Source organism: Culex quinquefasciatus, chromosome 2 (assembly GCF_015732765.1).
Source record: "Culex quinquefasciatus strain JHB chromosome 2, VPISU_Cqui_1.0_pri_paternal, whole genome shotgun sequence".
NCBI lineage: Eukaryota > Metazoa > Arthropoda > Insecta > Diptera > Culicidae > Culex > Culex quinquefasciatus.
In genome coordinates, this window is record NC_051862.1 from 167,956,904 (window position 1) to 167,971,660 (window position 14,757).

The 14,757-nt window shown below is 37.1% G+C and overlaps 1 protein-coding gene across 2 annotated transcripts; it reads left to right on the top strand.

Annotated features, from left to right (window-relative positions):
* On the top strand, positions 1-7,417 carry LOC6036378. 2 transcript variants are annotated; one of them, XM_001846381.2, is made up of 3 exons: positions 1-83; positions 621-855; positions 6,910-7,417. In XM_001846381.2, the coding sequence occupies exons 2-3, from the start codon at positions 643-645 to the stop codon at positions 7,234-7,236; spliced, it is 540 nt and encodes a 179-aa protein (XP_001846433.2). In that variant the 5' UTR covers positions 1-83; positions 621-642; the 3' UTR covers positions 7,237-7,417. The 2 variants fall into 2 exon arrangements, with proteins under 2 accessions (XP_001846433.2, XP_038108552.1); XM_038252624.1 differs by lacking the exon at positions 1-83 and adding an exon at positions 522-546.
* Positions 7,418-14,757: the final 7,340 nt, after the last annotated feature.

Sequence of the window (14,757 nt, forward strand, 5' to 3'; positions counted from 1 at the left end):
ACATCGCTCGACACACGGCCTCATGCTAGAAAAGTGACAGTTCTCCTCTTTGCATTTTCGATTCGGTCACAAAGTCCGCACAGGTGAGTGAATATTTTAGTTGAAAATTGCGAAATTTGAGCGATATTTTGTGTTAATTTAGCGGTAAGTTAGTACATTGTGTTCGGGATAGAATGTTTAGTAGTTTTCGCTAATAAGTTGAGGTATCTGTTTTCGGTTATTGAAGTTGTTGTGTAAGACGTGCGAACTTCGGTGTCTGATTATAGGGTTAGGATTTGTGCCAAAATTTGCTGTTAATTCCCGAAATATTTTGCTAAAATTGTATTGAATGAATTTAATGATTGATAAGCTTCCTACAAAAATAATAAAAGAATTTTTAGTTGAATCACAAATTATGTTTTTTGCTCAAAATTGCGTCTACCGTTCATTACATAACATAATTTTTCATCCTGACAAAGCAGCCATAGATTTTTATTCTGTCTCTGACCCCTTCGAATCTGACGCATTTTGACACCGAGTCGCGGAAGAAGAAAAAGTTTGCCAAATGTGATCATCTGATTCCGCCCAACTGATCCGGTCCGTCCGATTCTAATATTGTCCCATTTCGTTTTTGTTTACAGAATCGTCAAAACCCCGAGAGAGATGGCCAACGTGAACGTAGCTCAGGTGGTGCTGCGCAATGCCCTCCGCACCAAGCTCGGAGCGGTCCGGTACGCCAGCTCGGACATGATGCTGCAGAAGATTGGCAAGCGCGAGGTCGTTGGCCACGGCTGGAACGGCATGCCGGTGTACGCCGACCGCGTCGACTTCCCCTTCCCGGCCATCCGCTTCAAGGAGCCGACGCCCGATGTGCTGGTGAGTAATCTCAATAAGCGTGAGTGATGGCTTTGGTGCCGGGTTTCGGCTTACGGATGTTAAATTTGATAAAAAAAAATCTGAATCTATGTTTTAAAAGGGTGCTTAACATTTTTATTTTACAAGATATTTTTTAACAGAGAAGACGCTGTAAATCGATGGGCGATGTACTGAATTGTGAAAGGGAATTCAGTTCAGAATGTTTGGAGATAGTCACTTTTTATTTTACTAAATTGGGCATTTTTTTTTGTAGAGCCTTAATACCACTGCGACCAATTATAGGAATATTGTGGTGTGACCCATTTTTTATAGCAAATCAGGTTAACCCATCACCATGGAACGGTGAGGGGCAGCTCCTGTTTGCTGCATTTTGTCCCAGTTTGGGTCGACTTTTTTGATGAAGTCTATTACCCTACTGGGACGGAACCTAATAAAGTTGGAGGGCTGTAAGACCCCTTTCCCAAAAAATATAATTCTGCTTTGAATCAAGGCACCGCAATTGCATAACAAGTGCTCTGATGTTTCTGTTTCCATCTGACAAAATCGACAAATAGAATCTGCAGTATTCCCCATATTAAATAGGTGGTATTTACAAGGGCAGTGGCCGGTCAATAGACCAGTGATCACCCTTAAATTCTTTTTATCTAATTTCAGTAATTCCCGAGTTGATTTCTCATTCGGGAAGATGAATTTGGGCATATTCCTACTTATATGGAATCAATTTTTATTAGGGAAATATCATTTTAAAGAAATACTGTAATTAGGTTTAACAGTGCTCCATTTTATAAGAGCAACCTTACCAGCGTGAGTATTAGGCCGGTTTTAGGGTTTTGTAACGCGTGTTAGTAACTTTGCTCCCACACCGGTCGTTGCTAAATGGGTTGCTAAACTAAAACGTAACGCGTCGGTTGGGAGCGAGTTACCAAATCTAGCAACGCGCTAGCAACGCAACTAAAACTTGGAACTGTCAAAGTTCAAAACAAAGCTGGTTCAGTTTTTATGTTCGAATGTTGTTTATGTGTTTTTTTTTTCGTCTTTTGTCGGTCGAAGTGACCAATCCGCGCAAAAAATAAAAAGGGGTGGATTGCGGCAATAGAAAATCCGGTATGTATCGTGAAAAATGGCCTGGATTCCGGGTTTGCTGGCCACGGAACCGGCTACTGAAGGATTGCTCATGAGAATGGTTTTCCCAGTTTTCTGAATACTCGGGCAGCATCCTTCCTCTAGTGCAGAAAACTCCTTCCGGATGGCCACGGAGCTGGCAAAAAAATCCGGCAGCATCATCTCATGCGCAGGGAACTCCTTCCGGATGATGTTTGCTGGTTTCGTAACCATGCGGAACGTGTTCCCTGCGCAAGAGGGAGGATGCTGTTTGGACTTCCGATAGTCAGAGCCGGCAAAAACATCCGGAAGGAGTTCCCTTTACATCAGGGAGGATGCTTCTTGGCTTTCTGAAAGTTTTTGCTAGTTCCCACATAAGGTATTGGGGTCCTTTTCGACCCCAAACTTTAAAAAATCGTCATAAATCCAGTTTTTGACCGATTCCGGTTCTTTTGGTCACAAATGAAAGCTTAAGATATTCCCTTTTCGAAACCGACATAGAAAACCGGATTTGGACACCGGTGGCCACGGGAATCGGCTACAACCGAAAAAAGACCTTTTTGAGACCCCAACTTTGACGACCTGTATCTCCGGCAAATTTCAACCAATCAGGATGCTCCGGGTTGCATTAAACAGGTATTTACCTGTACTTTGACCACAAATATTAATATCAGGGCCAGGTGACCTACCGGTTCCGGAAGTCCGGAACATCCGAAAAGTTCATGTTTTAATGTTTTACACATATATGTGATACAAATACTCTCACAATGGTTGAAATTGATCCATAAAACTTACTAAAAATACAATACACGATTGCCAGAACCACTCTGGAGTGTTAGTGGCCACTTCCGAGTATCCTGGAACCGGTTCCCGGGTACCCGATGAACGGCCAACTTGACTTTTTTGGTGAAAACCCATCATGTTGCACTTCAAACTCCATGAAATTGAAAGATATGTCCATCTTTGGTAATGCCGCTATTAGCTGAGCCATCTTGGCCAATCTGGAACCGGTTACCGGTGGCCCCTTGGGGACCCTTCCGGAATATGAGAGAAATCCTATCATCCGACATATCAAACTTCATGAAATTGATAGATATGTCAATCTACGGTCATGCGGTTGTTCACTGACCCATTCTGGCCATTTTGGAACCGGTTCCCGGTGGCCCCTTGGGGATAATTCCGGAATATGAGAGAAACCCTATCATCTTACATATCAAACTTCATGAAATTGATAGATATTATCGCGGGCGTCGATAATTAGAGTTCACGCGCGTTGATACGGCCGCAGAAGAATGGTCGCATGACAGCCGCAGAACAAATTTTTGGCTGTTGTCAAACGTTGCCTTGAGTTTTCTGCTGACTTTTTGGAAAATATTCAAAACAAATCAAGTTGACAGCTAAATCATTGCTGAATTTCAGTTCAACTCGCTGATTTTTGCACCGCGGTAGTTCGGCGGCTGTAACCTCCTGTCAGTCTTAGCGGAGGAGAAATGGGATTTTATCTCGCAATATGTCAATAAACATCGAAATGTCAAACTTTATGAAATTGAAAGATATGTCAATTTACGGTCATGCCGTTGTTCGCTGACCCATTTCGGCCATTCTGTAACCGGTTTCCGGTTGCCCCTTGGGTACACTCCTGGAATATGAAAGTAACCCTACCATCCGACATATCAAACTTCATGAAATTTAAAGATTTTTTATCTACGGTCTTGCCGATGTTCGCTGACCCATTTTGGCCAATCTGGAACAGGTTACTGGTGGCCCCTTGGGGACACTCTCGGAATATGAGAGAAACCCCATTATCCGACATATCAAACATCATAAAATTGATAGATATGCCATCTTTGGTCATGCCGTTGATCGCTGACCAATCTTGGCCAATCCTGAACCGGTTACCAGGGACAATCCCGGAATATGAGAGAAATCCTATCATCCGACATATCAAACTTCATGAAATTGAAGGATGCAGGCACCTAGCTAGGGGGGTAGGCTTCGGGCAAACCCCCTCCTGAATTTTTGGAATACATATGGGAGAGAGGGAAGAAGAACAAAAAAAGAAGAAAAATTCATGTTCAAGCCCCCCCCCCCCCCCCGGACCAAAATTCTGGCTACACTTCTGGAAGGATGTGTCAATCTACGGTCATGCCTTTGTACGCTTATTCATTCTGGCAATTCTGAAACTAATTCCCGGTGGCCTCTTGGGACGCTTCCACAATAAGAGAGAAACCCTATCATCCGATGTATCAACGGTCAGCGATCAATTGCATAACCGTAGATTAAGGTAGTTTTCAATTTCATGAAGTTTGATATGTCGGATGATAGGATTTCTCTCATATTCCGGAAGTGTCCCCAAGGGGTCACCAGTAACCTGTTCCAGATTGGCCAGAATGGGTCAGTGAACAACGGCATGACCGTAGATTGACATATCTTTCAATTTCATGAAGTTTGATATGTCGGATTATAGGATTTCTCTCATATTCCGGAAGTGTCCCCAAGGGTCCACCGGTAACCGGTTCCAGATTGACCAGAATGGGTCAGCAAACATCGGCATGACCGTAGATTTACATATCTTTCAATTCCATAAAGTTTAATATCCAACATGACAAGGTTTCATAAAAATAATCAAGTTGGCCATTTTTCTGGTATCCGTTTCCATGTTAACTGGCCATTTGGCCAATAAGCATGGTGATTCTGGAAGGCGTCTTCTGTTTTTGTAGTATGTTTTTGGTTTCAATAAAAAAATATAACTGAAAATGGTGAAAGCTTTTATGTTTTCTTAAAAAAATGATGTCGAATCATTTTCATGAAACTGCCATACACAATAGTTCAGCAACCACCGGTAAGGTTGCCGGGTAGTAATTTGCTAACCCAATTTAGCAACGACCGGTGTGGGACCGGGTTACTAAACTAAAATAGAAGCGTTACGGGTTAATAAAATAGCAACAATTTCCGCAACGCACCGGTAATGATGCTCTAACAGGGTAATATGTTGCTGTATTTTGATGAAAAAATTTACAAAGCAAAGATTTTTATTCAGTTGTCTTAGTTCTTCCAACTTAGATTTTGGGATAATTTAAAAAAAAAAGCTAGAAATGTAGTAAATTGCCAAATGTTGAAAAATATTGATCAAAAATATACATAATTTAGAGTTTCAAGGTATATTCATCAAGATGTAAAATTACATTCAGGGACTTGTTCCGGTTAGCGTACTGAGCCCAAATCCCATATATGAAAATTATTAGAAAAGTAGTTTATGCAACAAGCTGCACAATTTTTTTTTCAGCACGAGACGTGCATTTATCTAACGAGATTTACCGAGTGCTTGAAAATAAAATTCTTAAACGAGTTGCAAATCTGGGGTGCCCAACGTTTTGGTTCTGCCTAGTTAGAATTTTGGCTCGAGCCTCGAACCTCAATCGACTTGAGGCTTGAGCTGAAATTCTCACTGGGTGCGGGCCAGATCTGATTTTTCTAATGCAGTGGTGGGCTGTAAAAATAAATTGGGATAAATTCTAGCAAAACAGTGTAATTGGGCCAATGCCGAAGTGTATACAAAGAGTCTATCCTGCTCGTTTCAAATGTAAACATCAACTGACATGAGAGGGATAGACTCTTTGTTTACACTTTAACATGGTCCCATTTACGTTATTTTGCTTGAATTGGCTTCGTAAGCCGGATCTGGCCGCGGGACGGTAGTTGGGCAATGGGCTGGCCCTTTTTGAATGAAATTTCAAGTTAAATGACCATGTGTTAAGTGAATTTTATTAAAACAATATCGAAAAGTCCAATAAAAGTGCTGATAATTTCAACATTTCAGCACTTATTTTAGTGCTAAAAAATATATCTTTTCAGTCCTTGTATCGAAAAGTAATTCTTCTGCTATTTACGTTTTTCGAGAATGACAGGAAAAGTAAAGCAGGTATTAGACTACGACAAAAAAAAAAAAACAAACAACAAACTTGCACATGTTCGTATTTGACAGTTTGTAAAACTCGCAAGCAACTCAAAATGTATGCAGGCTGACGTTTCTGCAAACAAACAAAGCAGGCAAACTGTCAAATGTGCGAGTTTGTTTTTTTGTCACAGTCTTATATCTCCTTAAGTTGCCTCACGATGAAATTGCATAAACACTGTTTTTGATTTCTGTTGAAAGCATCTTGTAAATCATAATTTGCTTGTAAATTAAACGCTTCGAATTGAGACGTACGATGATTTTCCATGATTTGCCAGTTATTTGTCGAATTTTTTTTTAATGTTGCACAGTTGGAGCAGTATTTTATTCTATGATCATGTTCAATAATCGATGCTATTTTTGATCCATCCCGTAAGTTACTATCTTCATAAGTTCAACAATTTTGGAAAAAAGAAAACAACTTTCCTGTTTGCTGTGTACTCTTAGTGATTTGTATTAGAAACATTTGTTTTTTTTGTAGGTAAATAAAATTAAACAAACTTAAAAAAACTTAACACAAATAATTGTGTGTCAAAAAGGAAAGTAGGAAAGGTATGCAATAAGAAAAAAATAATCCAAAAATCAATCGATTTACGAAATAATAAGGGTGAAAATATTTAAATCCAAAACCAAGTGTGCCTTATTAAGGTCTTCATTGCGTTTTCCTTAGGCTGCCACAAAAAAACGAAGTTGACTTTATAGCTGTCGGCCACCATTGCTAGTACCAACCACTAGTGTCTTCCTTTTTATCTACAAGGACTTCGCCGCCCTGGGCTCCTAAGTGTATGAAAGTATGGCACGGAGCGACGGCGCCGAATACCCATATTTACACAAAGAATTTTAGAGCGCCCGCCGCGGGATTCGAACCGGCGACCTCTGGATTGTGAGTCCAGTGCGCGGTCCGATTGATCCACACGGGCGGGACGAGGTTGTCACAAGTCTATTTACAAACATTTTCATTTGCTTTCTCTTTCACTCTCTCTCTCTCTCTCTCTCAGGCCCTCCGCGAGAAGGAGAAGGGCTGCTGGAAGAAGCTGTCCGTCCAGGAGAAGAAGGCCCTGTACCGCGCCTCGTACTGCCAGACCTTCTCGGAGATGAAGTACCCGAGCGGCGAGTGGAAGATGTGCCTCGGCTTCGGGCTGATCGCCATCTCGATGAGCATCACCTGCATGCTGCTGATGAAGGCGTTCGTGTACGAGAAGATTCCGGAAACGTTCGACGACGAGCACCAGAAGGCCCAGCTGAAGCGTATGCTGGACCTGGGCGTCGGTCCCGTCAACGGACTCTCGTCCAAGTGGGACTACGACAACAACAAGTGGAAGTAAGCTGCTGCTTGGTGTGTGAAGCTGAGCGAGTGGGCACTTTAACTAGTTAATTACTGTGTATTATCATGTCTGCAAACGGGGCGCCGGGGTTTCCGACTGGTTTTCCCGGAATTGGGTTTGAAATTTATCGAAGGGTTCGAGAAATGCAAAGAAAAATAAAACACCTGGAAGACTAGAAAGAGGGTTGTTGATTGTTTTTATTTGATGAAGGAAAACCATTTTTGAAAGGTGAAAAGCATGGTCTTTTAGCATGTTTGGGATTTTGTTCTGTTTTTTTTTTCCAATTTGCTGATGGATACTACAAAATAGTAGTTTATGCAACAAGTTGCAAAAAGAAAATATTTTAGCACTTTTTAATACAAGTGCTGAAAAGTTCAATTTTTCAGCATCCATTTGATTGCTGAAAAGTAGTTACTTTTGAAATATAGCTACTTTTTACCATTTGTTTTGAAAAGTGTTTTATTTCGATTCTATTATTTTTGGTATAGAAAAGTCGTTCGTGAATGACAGGAAAAGTTAGTAGTTTCATGATGTAATTTCAAAAACCTTATATTGAAACTTTATTGTTAATTTGTTATGCTATGTTTACTTACCAGTGTAGCGAATGAGTGATAGAAAAATTTATCATTTGATCATTCCTACATCACAATATCAGGATATAGCGATAGTCATTATAGATTGGGAGATCTCTTCTTTTATTTCGAGATTGCCAGCAAGAGCATTCTCTTTCTACTAATCCTGACTACGATTTCGCAAATTTTTTACGCGATTTTTAAATTAGATTTTTTTGATTGGGATAAAACTTTGTTCATGTCCAAACAATTTCGAAAGAAATGTTTTAGAATTGTTTTGATATGTATTAGGGGACTAAAAAGTACATCTTCTGAGCCATACTGCCGCTCTAATCGAGTTCGTCCCTTATGTAAAAACAGCCGAGAAAAACGCGTGTTAAATTTCTGGAGTTTTTTTTTGAAAAGGTCCAATAAACCAAATTTCCAGTTTTTGCTTTTTGGGTGTTTTTAGAACCGCCTTGAGGCAGGGTTATTAAAAAACACCCAAAAAGCAAAAATTGAAAATTTGGTTTATTGGTCCTTTTCAAAAAAAAAAAAAAAAAACTCCAGATTTGTCCCGCCCATAAGACTATGTGTTAGAATTTCACGAAAAAGTGATTTTCTCCGGTTTTCTAGAGCAAAGTACTAAATTTTATTGGTTTTTCTGATAGTTTACATGATTACGAACCGAACTGCATAATTACCTCAACGTTAGACAAAAACTTTAAATACAATTTGTTTCAGCCTAATCCGAAGGTTTGTATGGGACTTCGAATACAGTCTAGACTCGATTATCAGAAGCCTCAATTTTCCGAAGTTTCGATTATCCGAAGTTCGATTATCCGAAGGTTTGTATGAGACTTCGGATAATCGAATCATGAACAAAAAAATCGTTTTCGGTTTTTTTCATTTTCTTGTTTTTAACATAAAAATTGAGTGCCATTTTGGTCGAATTTCGCTTGTTGATTGCCTATTAAAAAATAAAATGCATTTTTTCAATATTACATTACCGCCGTTTTGGCCGCCATCTTGGATATAAAAATTCTAAATCATTTTAGCTAAGCTCGACAGTCAAAAATTATATAACGAATTTTTTTTTTCGTGATTCGATTATCCGAAGTAAACACTTTTTTTTCGTTTGTTTTAAATTTTATTGTTTTAACCCTTTCAGGCCTGAATTTAAAAAAAAATTTAATGTTAATGATGAAACTTATGACCATACAAAATTATAAGCTAGTTTTGGAAATTTTAGGGTTAAACATCAAATTCGAGTTCTACGACCTCATTTTAATGAAATCTGAAAAGTTGATTGCCTACTAAAAAAAATGCATTTTTCAATATTTCATCATCGCCATTTTGGATTTTATAAATAACTTTAGTAGTTAGGCAACAAGTTGCAAAAAGAAGATTTGTTAAGTACGAGTCGTACATTTATCCAACGAGGTTCACCGAGTTGGATTAATACGACAAGTGATGAATAAATCTAGTTTTGCAAAGAGTTCCATACAATATTTTTTGCAATTCTGAAAAAAAAAATCCGAGGCCTTCAGATAATCTAGTCTGGACTTAATCTCCTAAACCATCACGCACCATCACGCACTATGGCTCAGAAGAAGAAAAAAAAATATTTCGTGATTCGATTATCCGAAGCAACACCTGGCCTTTCAGGCCAGAATTTTCAAAAAATAAATAAATTTTATGTTAACGATGATACTTACGATCATACAAAAATTATAAGCTAGTTTTGGAAATTTTGTTTTTAGGGTTAAACCACGGACGAACGGACATGACACCAGGAACAAATTTTCTTCAAATTTCTGAAGCAAACTATCACTTGGGCCATCTACACTCAAGTTGTCAAAGTAGCATTGAGCGATTACGCATGATTTCTCAAAAAGTCTTCTGCAATAATTAATTAAAACATTTAGCATTAATATTATACTAGAAATAGTTTTTTGGCATCAAGTTTGTCTTTATGATTCAATGTAATTTATCATGGTTACAGAAATTGACGAATAATTGATGTTGTTGTTGTTGTTGTTGTTGATTTTATTGGGGGAACTTTTACCCTATGGGTCATTCGCTCCCATAGGAATAATTGATAGAAATGATATTTTTAATATAAATTCATACGACCATTTCAAAAAGTGCCCATGAATTTGCATCATCAGCTGGCTTTGTTTACGCGTTTAAGACCACGTGGCGCGAATATTTTGAAATAAGCGAAGAAGTAAAAGAAAATCTGCTTCACTTTATTTTGTGTTAAAATGATAATTTCACATGGAAACTAAAAATATGACCAAAAATCGATTTTGCGACACTTTGGGTCAATTCTGAGGGCAGATTCAGATTCAGGGGGCAAAATTACATGGAAAAACATATATTTGGTCAATTTTTGAAATTCGTTAGGGTGGTCCCATAAGGTTTTCCCTTGAAAATTAGCCTTTTTCAAATGAAGATATCTCGAGTTTAAAGAAAAACACCCCTGGGATTTTTTCAGCGTTAGTAGTGCTGGATGTCTTCTTTCAAATGCTACCTAGTGCTTAAAATTTGGCTTGCGCCTTTTCGAGATATTGAGGTTTTAAATTTGTATCTTTTGTACCTTAAAATGGCTGTAACTTTTGACCCTTAAGTCCAAATTAACCTATCAAAAAATAAAATTGTTTATTTTTTAAAGCTGTGCCCCGAACATCACTTTTCTCTAAAACTTAACTCTGAATTGCCAGATTCAAAAAACTGATTTTTGAAGGTTTACTTAGATGCTTTCTATTAATTTGGCCGTAGAAGGCGTAGATTACGAGATAAAATTTTGGTGTCTTCGACAAAGTTGCTTGAATTGGCAAGCTCAACAACTTTCTGGAAGACAAAAAAATCCCAAAAATATTCCTGAAAAGTTAGATTTTTAAAATCACCCTAAAAGTAAACCACCCTAATTTTCAACAAAACAAAAAGTTACCCCTTTCCAGTTGCAACAACTCTTCTGAAGACACCAAAGCTCCAAAACTTCACCATTTTTCCGGAAAATCCGTTTTCCACTTAATTTTGCGATCTGGACCACTGTGCAATGGATTCTCAGGCCTTTTTTTATTAAATAGGAAAAGTCTTGATAGGACTTGGGGGAATAGACTTGGACGTAATCGCATTTTTCCCAATTTTATCTAACGGTTGGTTGAATACAATAAGTCTACAATAAGTTTTAACTGAAGATGGGAATCCATTAACCATACTCCACACCAGCCATGTTATCTATATCACTGCATTAAATCTTTGAATTTCTCACTAGATGATGAAACCATTTTCTCACTTGACTTCACTTTGCAAAGTCACCACTCGACCTCGTTTACACGCCTAATCTGTGTGTAATCACCCAACGATATCGCTTTATTTTCATGGTATAACCGTTTTAAAATGGAAACAAAACTTTTTAATTAAATTTCCGAAAATCCAGCAAGGAACGACACGAACAGCATTTTCTCTCTCTCAGGCCAAAGGCATCCAAAAGTGGAAAAGTTCATTTCAATTTAACTTTGCTTGCGTCTGTCGTCGACAGTGTGGGCACTTAAAAAAAAGGATTCCAACGTCCTGAAAAATTGTAGGGGGTTTACACAGCCCAACGACCGCACCTCTCCGGTTCCAAACTGCCATTTAAATGTGTAATTAAATTAATATAAAACTTAACTCCGGGGGCCTTGACCACACAGACACAGCGAGAGAGAGAGAGAGAGAAAATGGGCTCAAATCCTTTGCCACCCTTCTTTCTGGAAAGAAAAATGTCAGGGATTTTCCTCCTCCCATTCAGACTCTCAAACTGCGGTGGTTGAAACACTTTTTAAACTGCTCATTTCACCACCCACCAACTTTTGCAACGGCCATTATATATACTTTTTTCCCTTTTAATGCCATGATCTTTCATGATCATTGTCTGCAAATGGATTTCCTCTTCTTTATTTCACCCCCCTTATTTCCAGTCGAGCCTAGAGTTCCTAGACTCGGGATGAAAAATAACTTTTCGTCCTACTGCAAGACAGACGGCCCCAACCGAGATTAGCTCAAGTTATACATTTGGTGCACTCACTTGCAGTCCTGCCTGATGGAGCCCTGCTGAAGGTGGGTGGACTTGATATAATCCGTTGGGAGTTTAAGTGCTTTCTTGGATTTTTTTTTGCGTTTTTGGGAACTTAAAAAAAGTCAAAAGTGACAACGTTGATGAAGAAAAGTGACGTAATCATTGATCTGTCGTTCATCTAACTTAATCCTCAAATTTATATTCATCATTTCAGCAACATTTGTTCTAAGGAAAATTGTACTTCCCATGGTGTGTTTCTTACTTCCCCAATTTATGGTTTTTTCACTTCATAATTTATCATCCTTGTGGAAACATGAAAAATCCATTCTCCAGTATTTCTACTAAATTTTCTATTTTTTAATTAGTCAATAGTTTGCAGTCTGAAATGGTGATCGTTTGAAAATTCGGTGATAAAGGGTCATTTCTGTAAAATGGGATGTCCCGATTTGAAGACGTACTCAGAATTATGAAAAACGGATTTTTCTTAAAAAAAAAAAATACAAAGTTAGTTTATAAAAATTGAGGTTTTTTTTTGGTACTCAATTGTAACCATTTTTCGGCACATGTCATTTTATGGGAAATTTAATGTACTTTTGGAATTTGGAAACCTTAAAGTGCATTTTTTTTTAAACTTTTTTTTTCATTTTGGAATTTCGTGTTTTTTTAACATTGTAGGGTTATTTTTTTAGATTGCGACAATGGTTCACAAAATTGTAGAGCCAGTTACAAAAAAATAGTGAAAATATTAGTTCAAGTTTTTTCTCATTTTAAGTTGAAAAACGTTACTTTATCCATGGTGGTTGGTGCCTTCCACACATTCATTCATTTTGGACGCATTGGAAAGTTATTTTGATTATCCATCTATTGATGGGTTGCATAGTTGATCAGGACAACGTTTTTATCAAAATATCTGAGATCCGGCCTCAACAAAGTGTATAAACAACACTTTGGTACTTATAAATTGTTGATAGAGTTGACAGACCATCAATGTTTTAGGATCATTTGAAAGGTGTTTTAGTTATCTTACGAACGAGGGGTCACATGATGGACCCGGTCATCATTTTTATCAAAATATCTGAGATCTGGCCTCTAAAAAGTGTACAAATAATACTTAAGTGGACATAACTTCTGATAGGGTAATCAGACCTTCAATTTTTTTAGGTTCATTGAATAGGTATTTCAAATGCCTTTCTAAAATGTATAACAAGACGGATTTTCTTACAAAAAAACCGTTTTTTACAATCTTCAAAAGTTTAGCCAGAATAGTTTTTCAGCATAACTTTTGAAGTACTTTTCTAAACTTCATAATATTAACTAGGGTCCTTTCCTCAGTAAGGTGAGGAAGGCAAAAAATTAAAATTTTCCGAAAATTCCAACGTTAAAATGCCCATATCTTGAAAACGGTGCACAAACATCGTAAAGTCAATGTCGATTGCAATGGTTCGATCCTGAAATGATTTTTTTAGGTCTTCTAAAAGTTAAGAAAATTTTCAAAAGTACATATTTTTCCGTGTACCATTTTTTTCAGAATAGCCTCTATCGTAAGCTACAATTTTGCTGAAGATATCAAATTGATCTAAAAACCCCTTCTCAAAATATATCTCGGGTTAGTTAGTACAACATTGTAGCAGCCATCACGATCTCTGACACCTATTTGTTTTGTGTTCTCCAAAATAATTAAAATTATCATTGTTTTTCAGCAAATGTGAAAAAATAATGTCAAGCTTTTTTTATGTTGATATTTTGTTAGTTAAACGAGAATCGATCGAAAAACGGCTTTGTTTACAAGTGGTGCTTAGGGCCTTTTGCAAGCTTACCGAAGCTATGCAAAATTGAGTAAGAAACACAAATAGTTTATTGTTACATCACAGCCAGTCTTTTTCGTATTTTTAATCGGATCTGGTACGTTTCGCCGACGGTCATTTCACCGAATGTCGTTTCGCCGAATGGTACGTTTCGCCGAAAGTCATTTCGCCGAAAGTCATTTCGCCGAATGGACGTTTCGCCGAATTGAATAAAAAATATTTTTTGTGTATAATTTATGCTATTTGTTCGCTGCAGTGCCATCTGTAATTCACTCATGCAAACTTGAGAAGGAGTGGCAAGATAATAATATAATAATTTAAAAAGTAAAGAACGTCTCATGTTTCAAGGAATGCAAAAACTCACAGAAATAATACAAATAATTTGCTTAAAAAATGAAGAATGCAAAAACTATCAGAAATTTTTCTAAATGCTATGCAAAAATAAAAAAAAACTGCTCATGTGTGAAAGATGGCAAAACCTAACAAAAATTATAGAAATAATATGCTTAAAAAACTAAATATACATAAACTCACTGAAATAATTGAAAAATATGCCAAAAATATAGAATGCAAAAACTAACAGCAATTTTGCAAAATGTTGTGCTGAAAACCAAAAGAACTGCTCATGTTTGAAAGAATGCGAAAACTCCCAAAAAATATATAAATAATTTGCTTAAAAAAAAGGCAAAAACAAACAGAAATAATTTAAATTATAAGCAGCCAATTAAAAGAACTGCTCATGTTTGAAAGAATGCAAAAACTCACAAAAATTATACAAATAATTTGCTCAAAAAACAAAGAATGTAAAAACAAACATAAATAATCAAAATTATAAGCAAAAAATAAAAAAATTGTTCATATTTGAAAGAATGCAAAAACAAAATGTTTTTTCAAAATGTTTTACTGAAAATCAAAAGAACTCCTCATGTTGGAAAGAATACAAAAACTAACAAAAATTATACAAATAATATGCTTAAAAAACAAAGAATGCAAAAAATAACAGAACTTTATCAAAATTATAAGCAGAAAATTAAAGAACTGCTCATGGTTAACAGAACGCAAAAACTCACAGAAATAATTCAAATGATACATATATTAA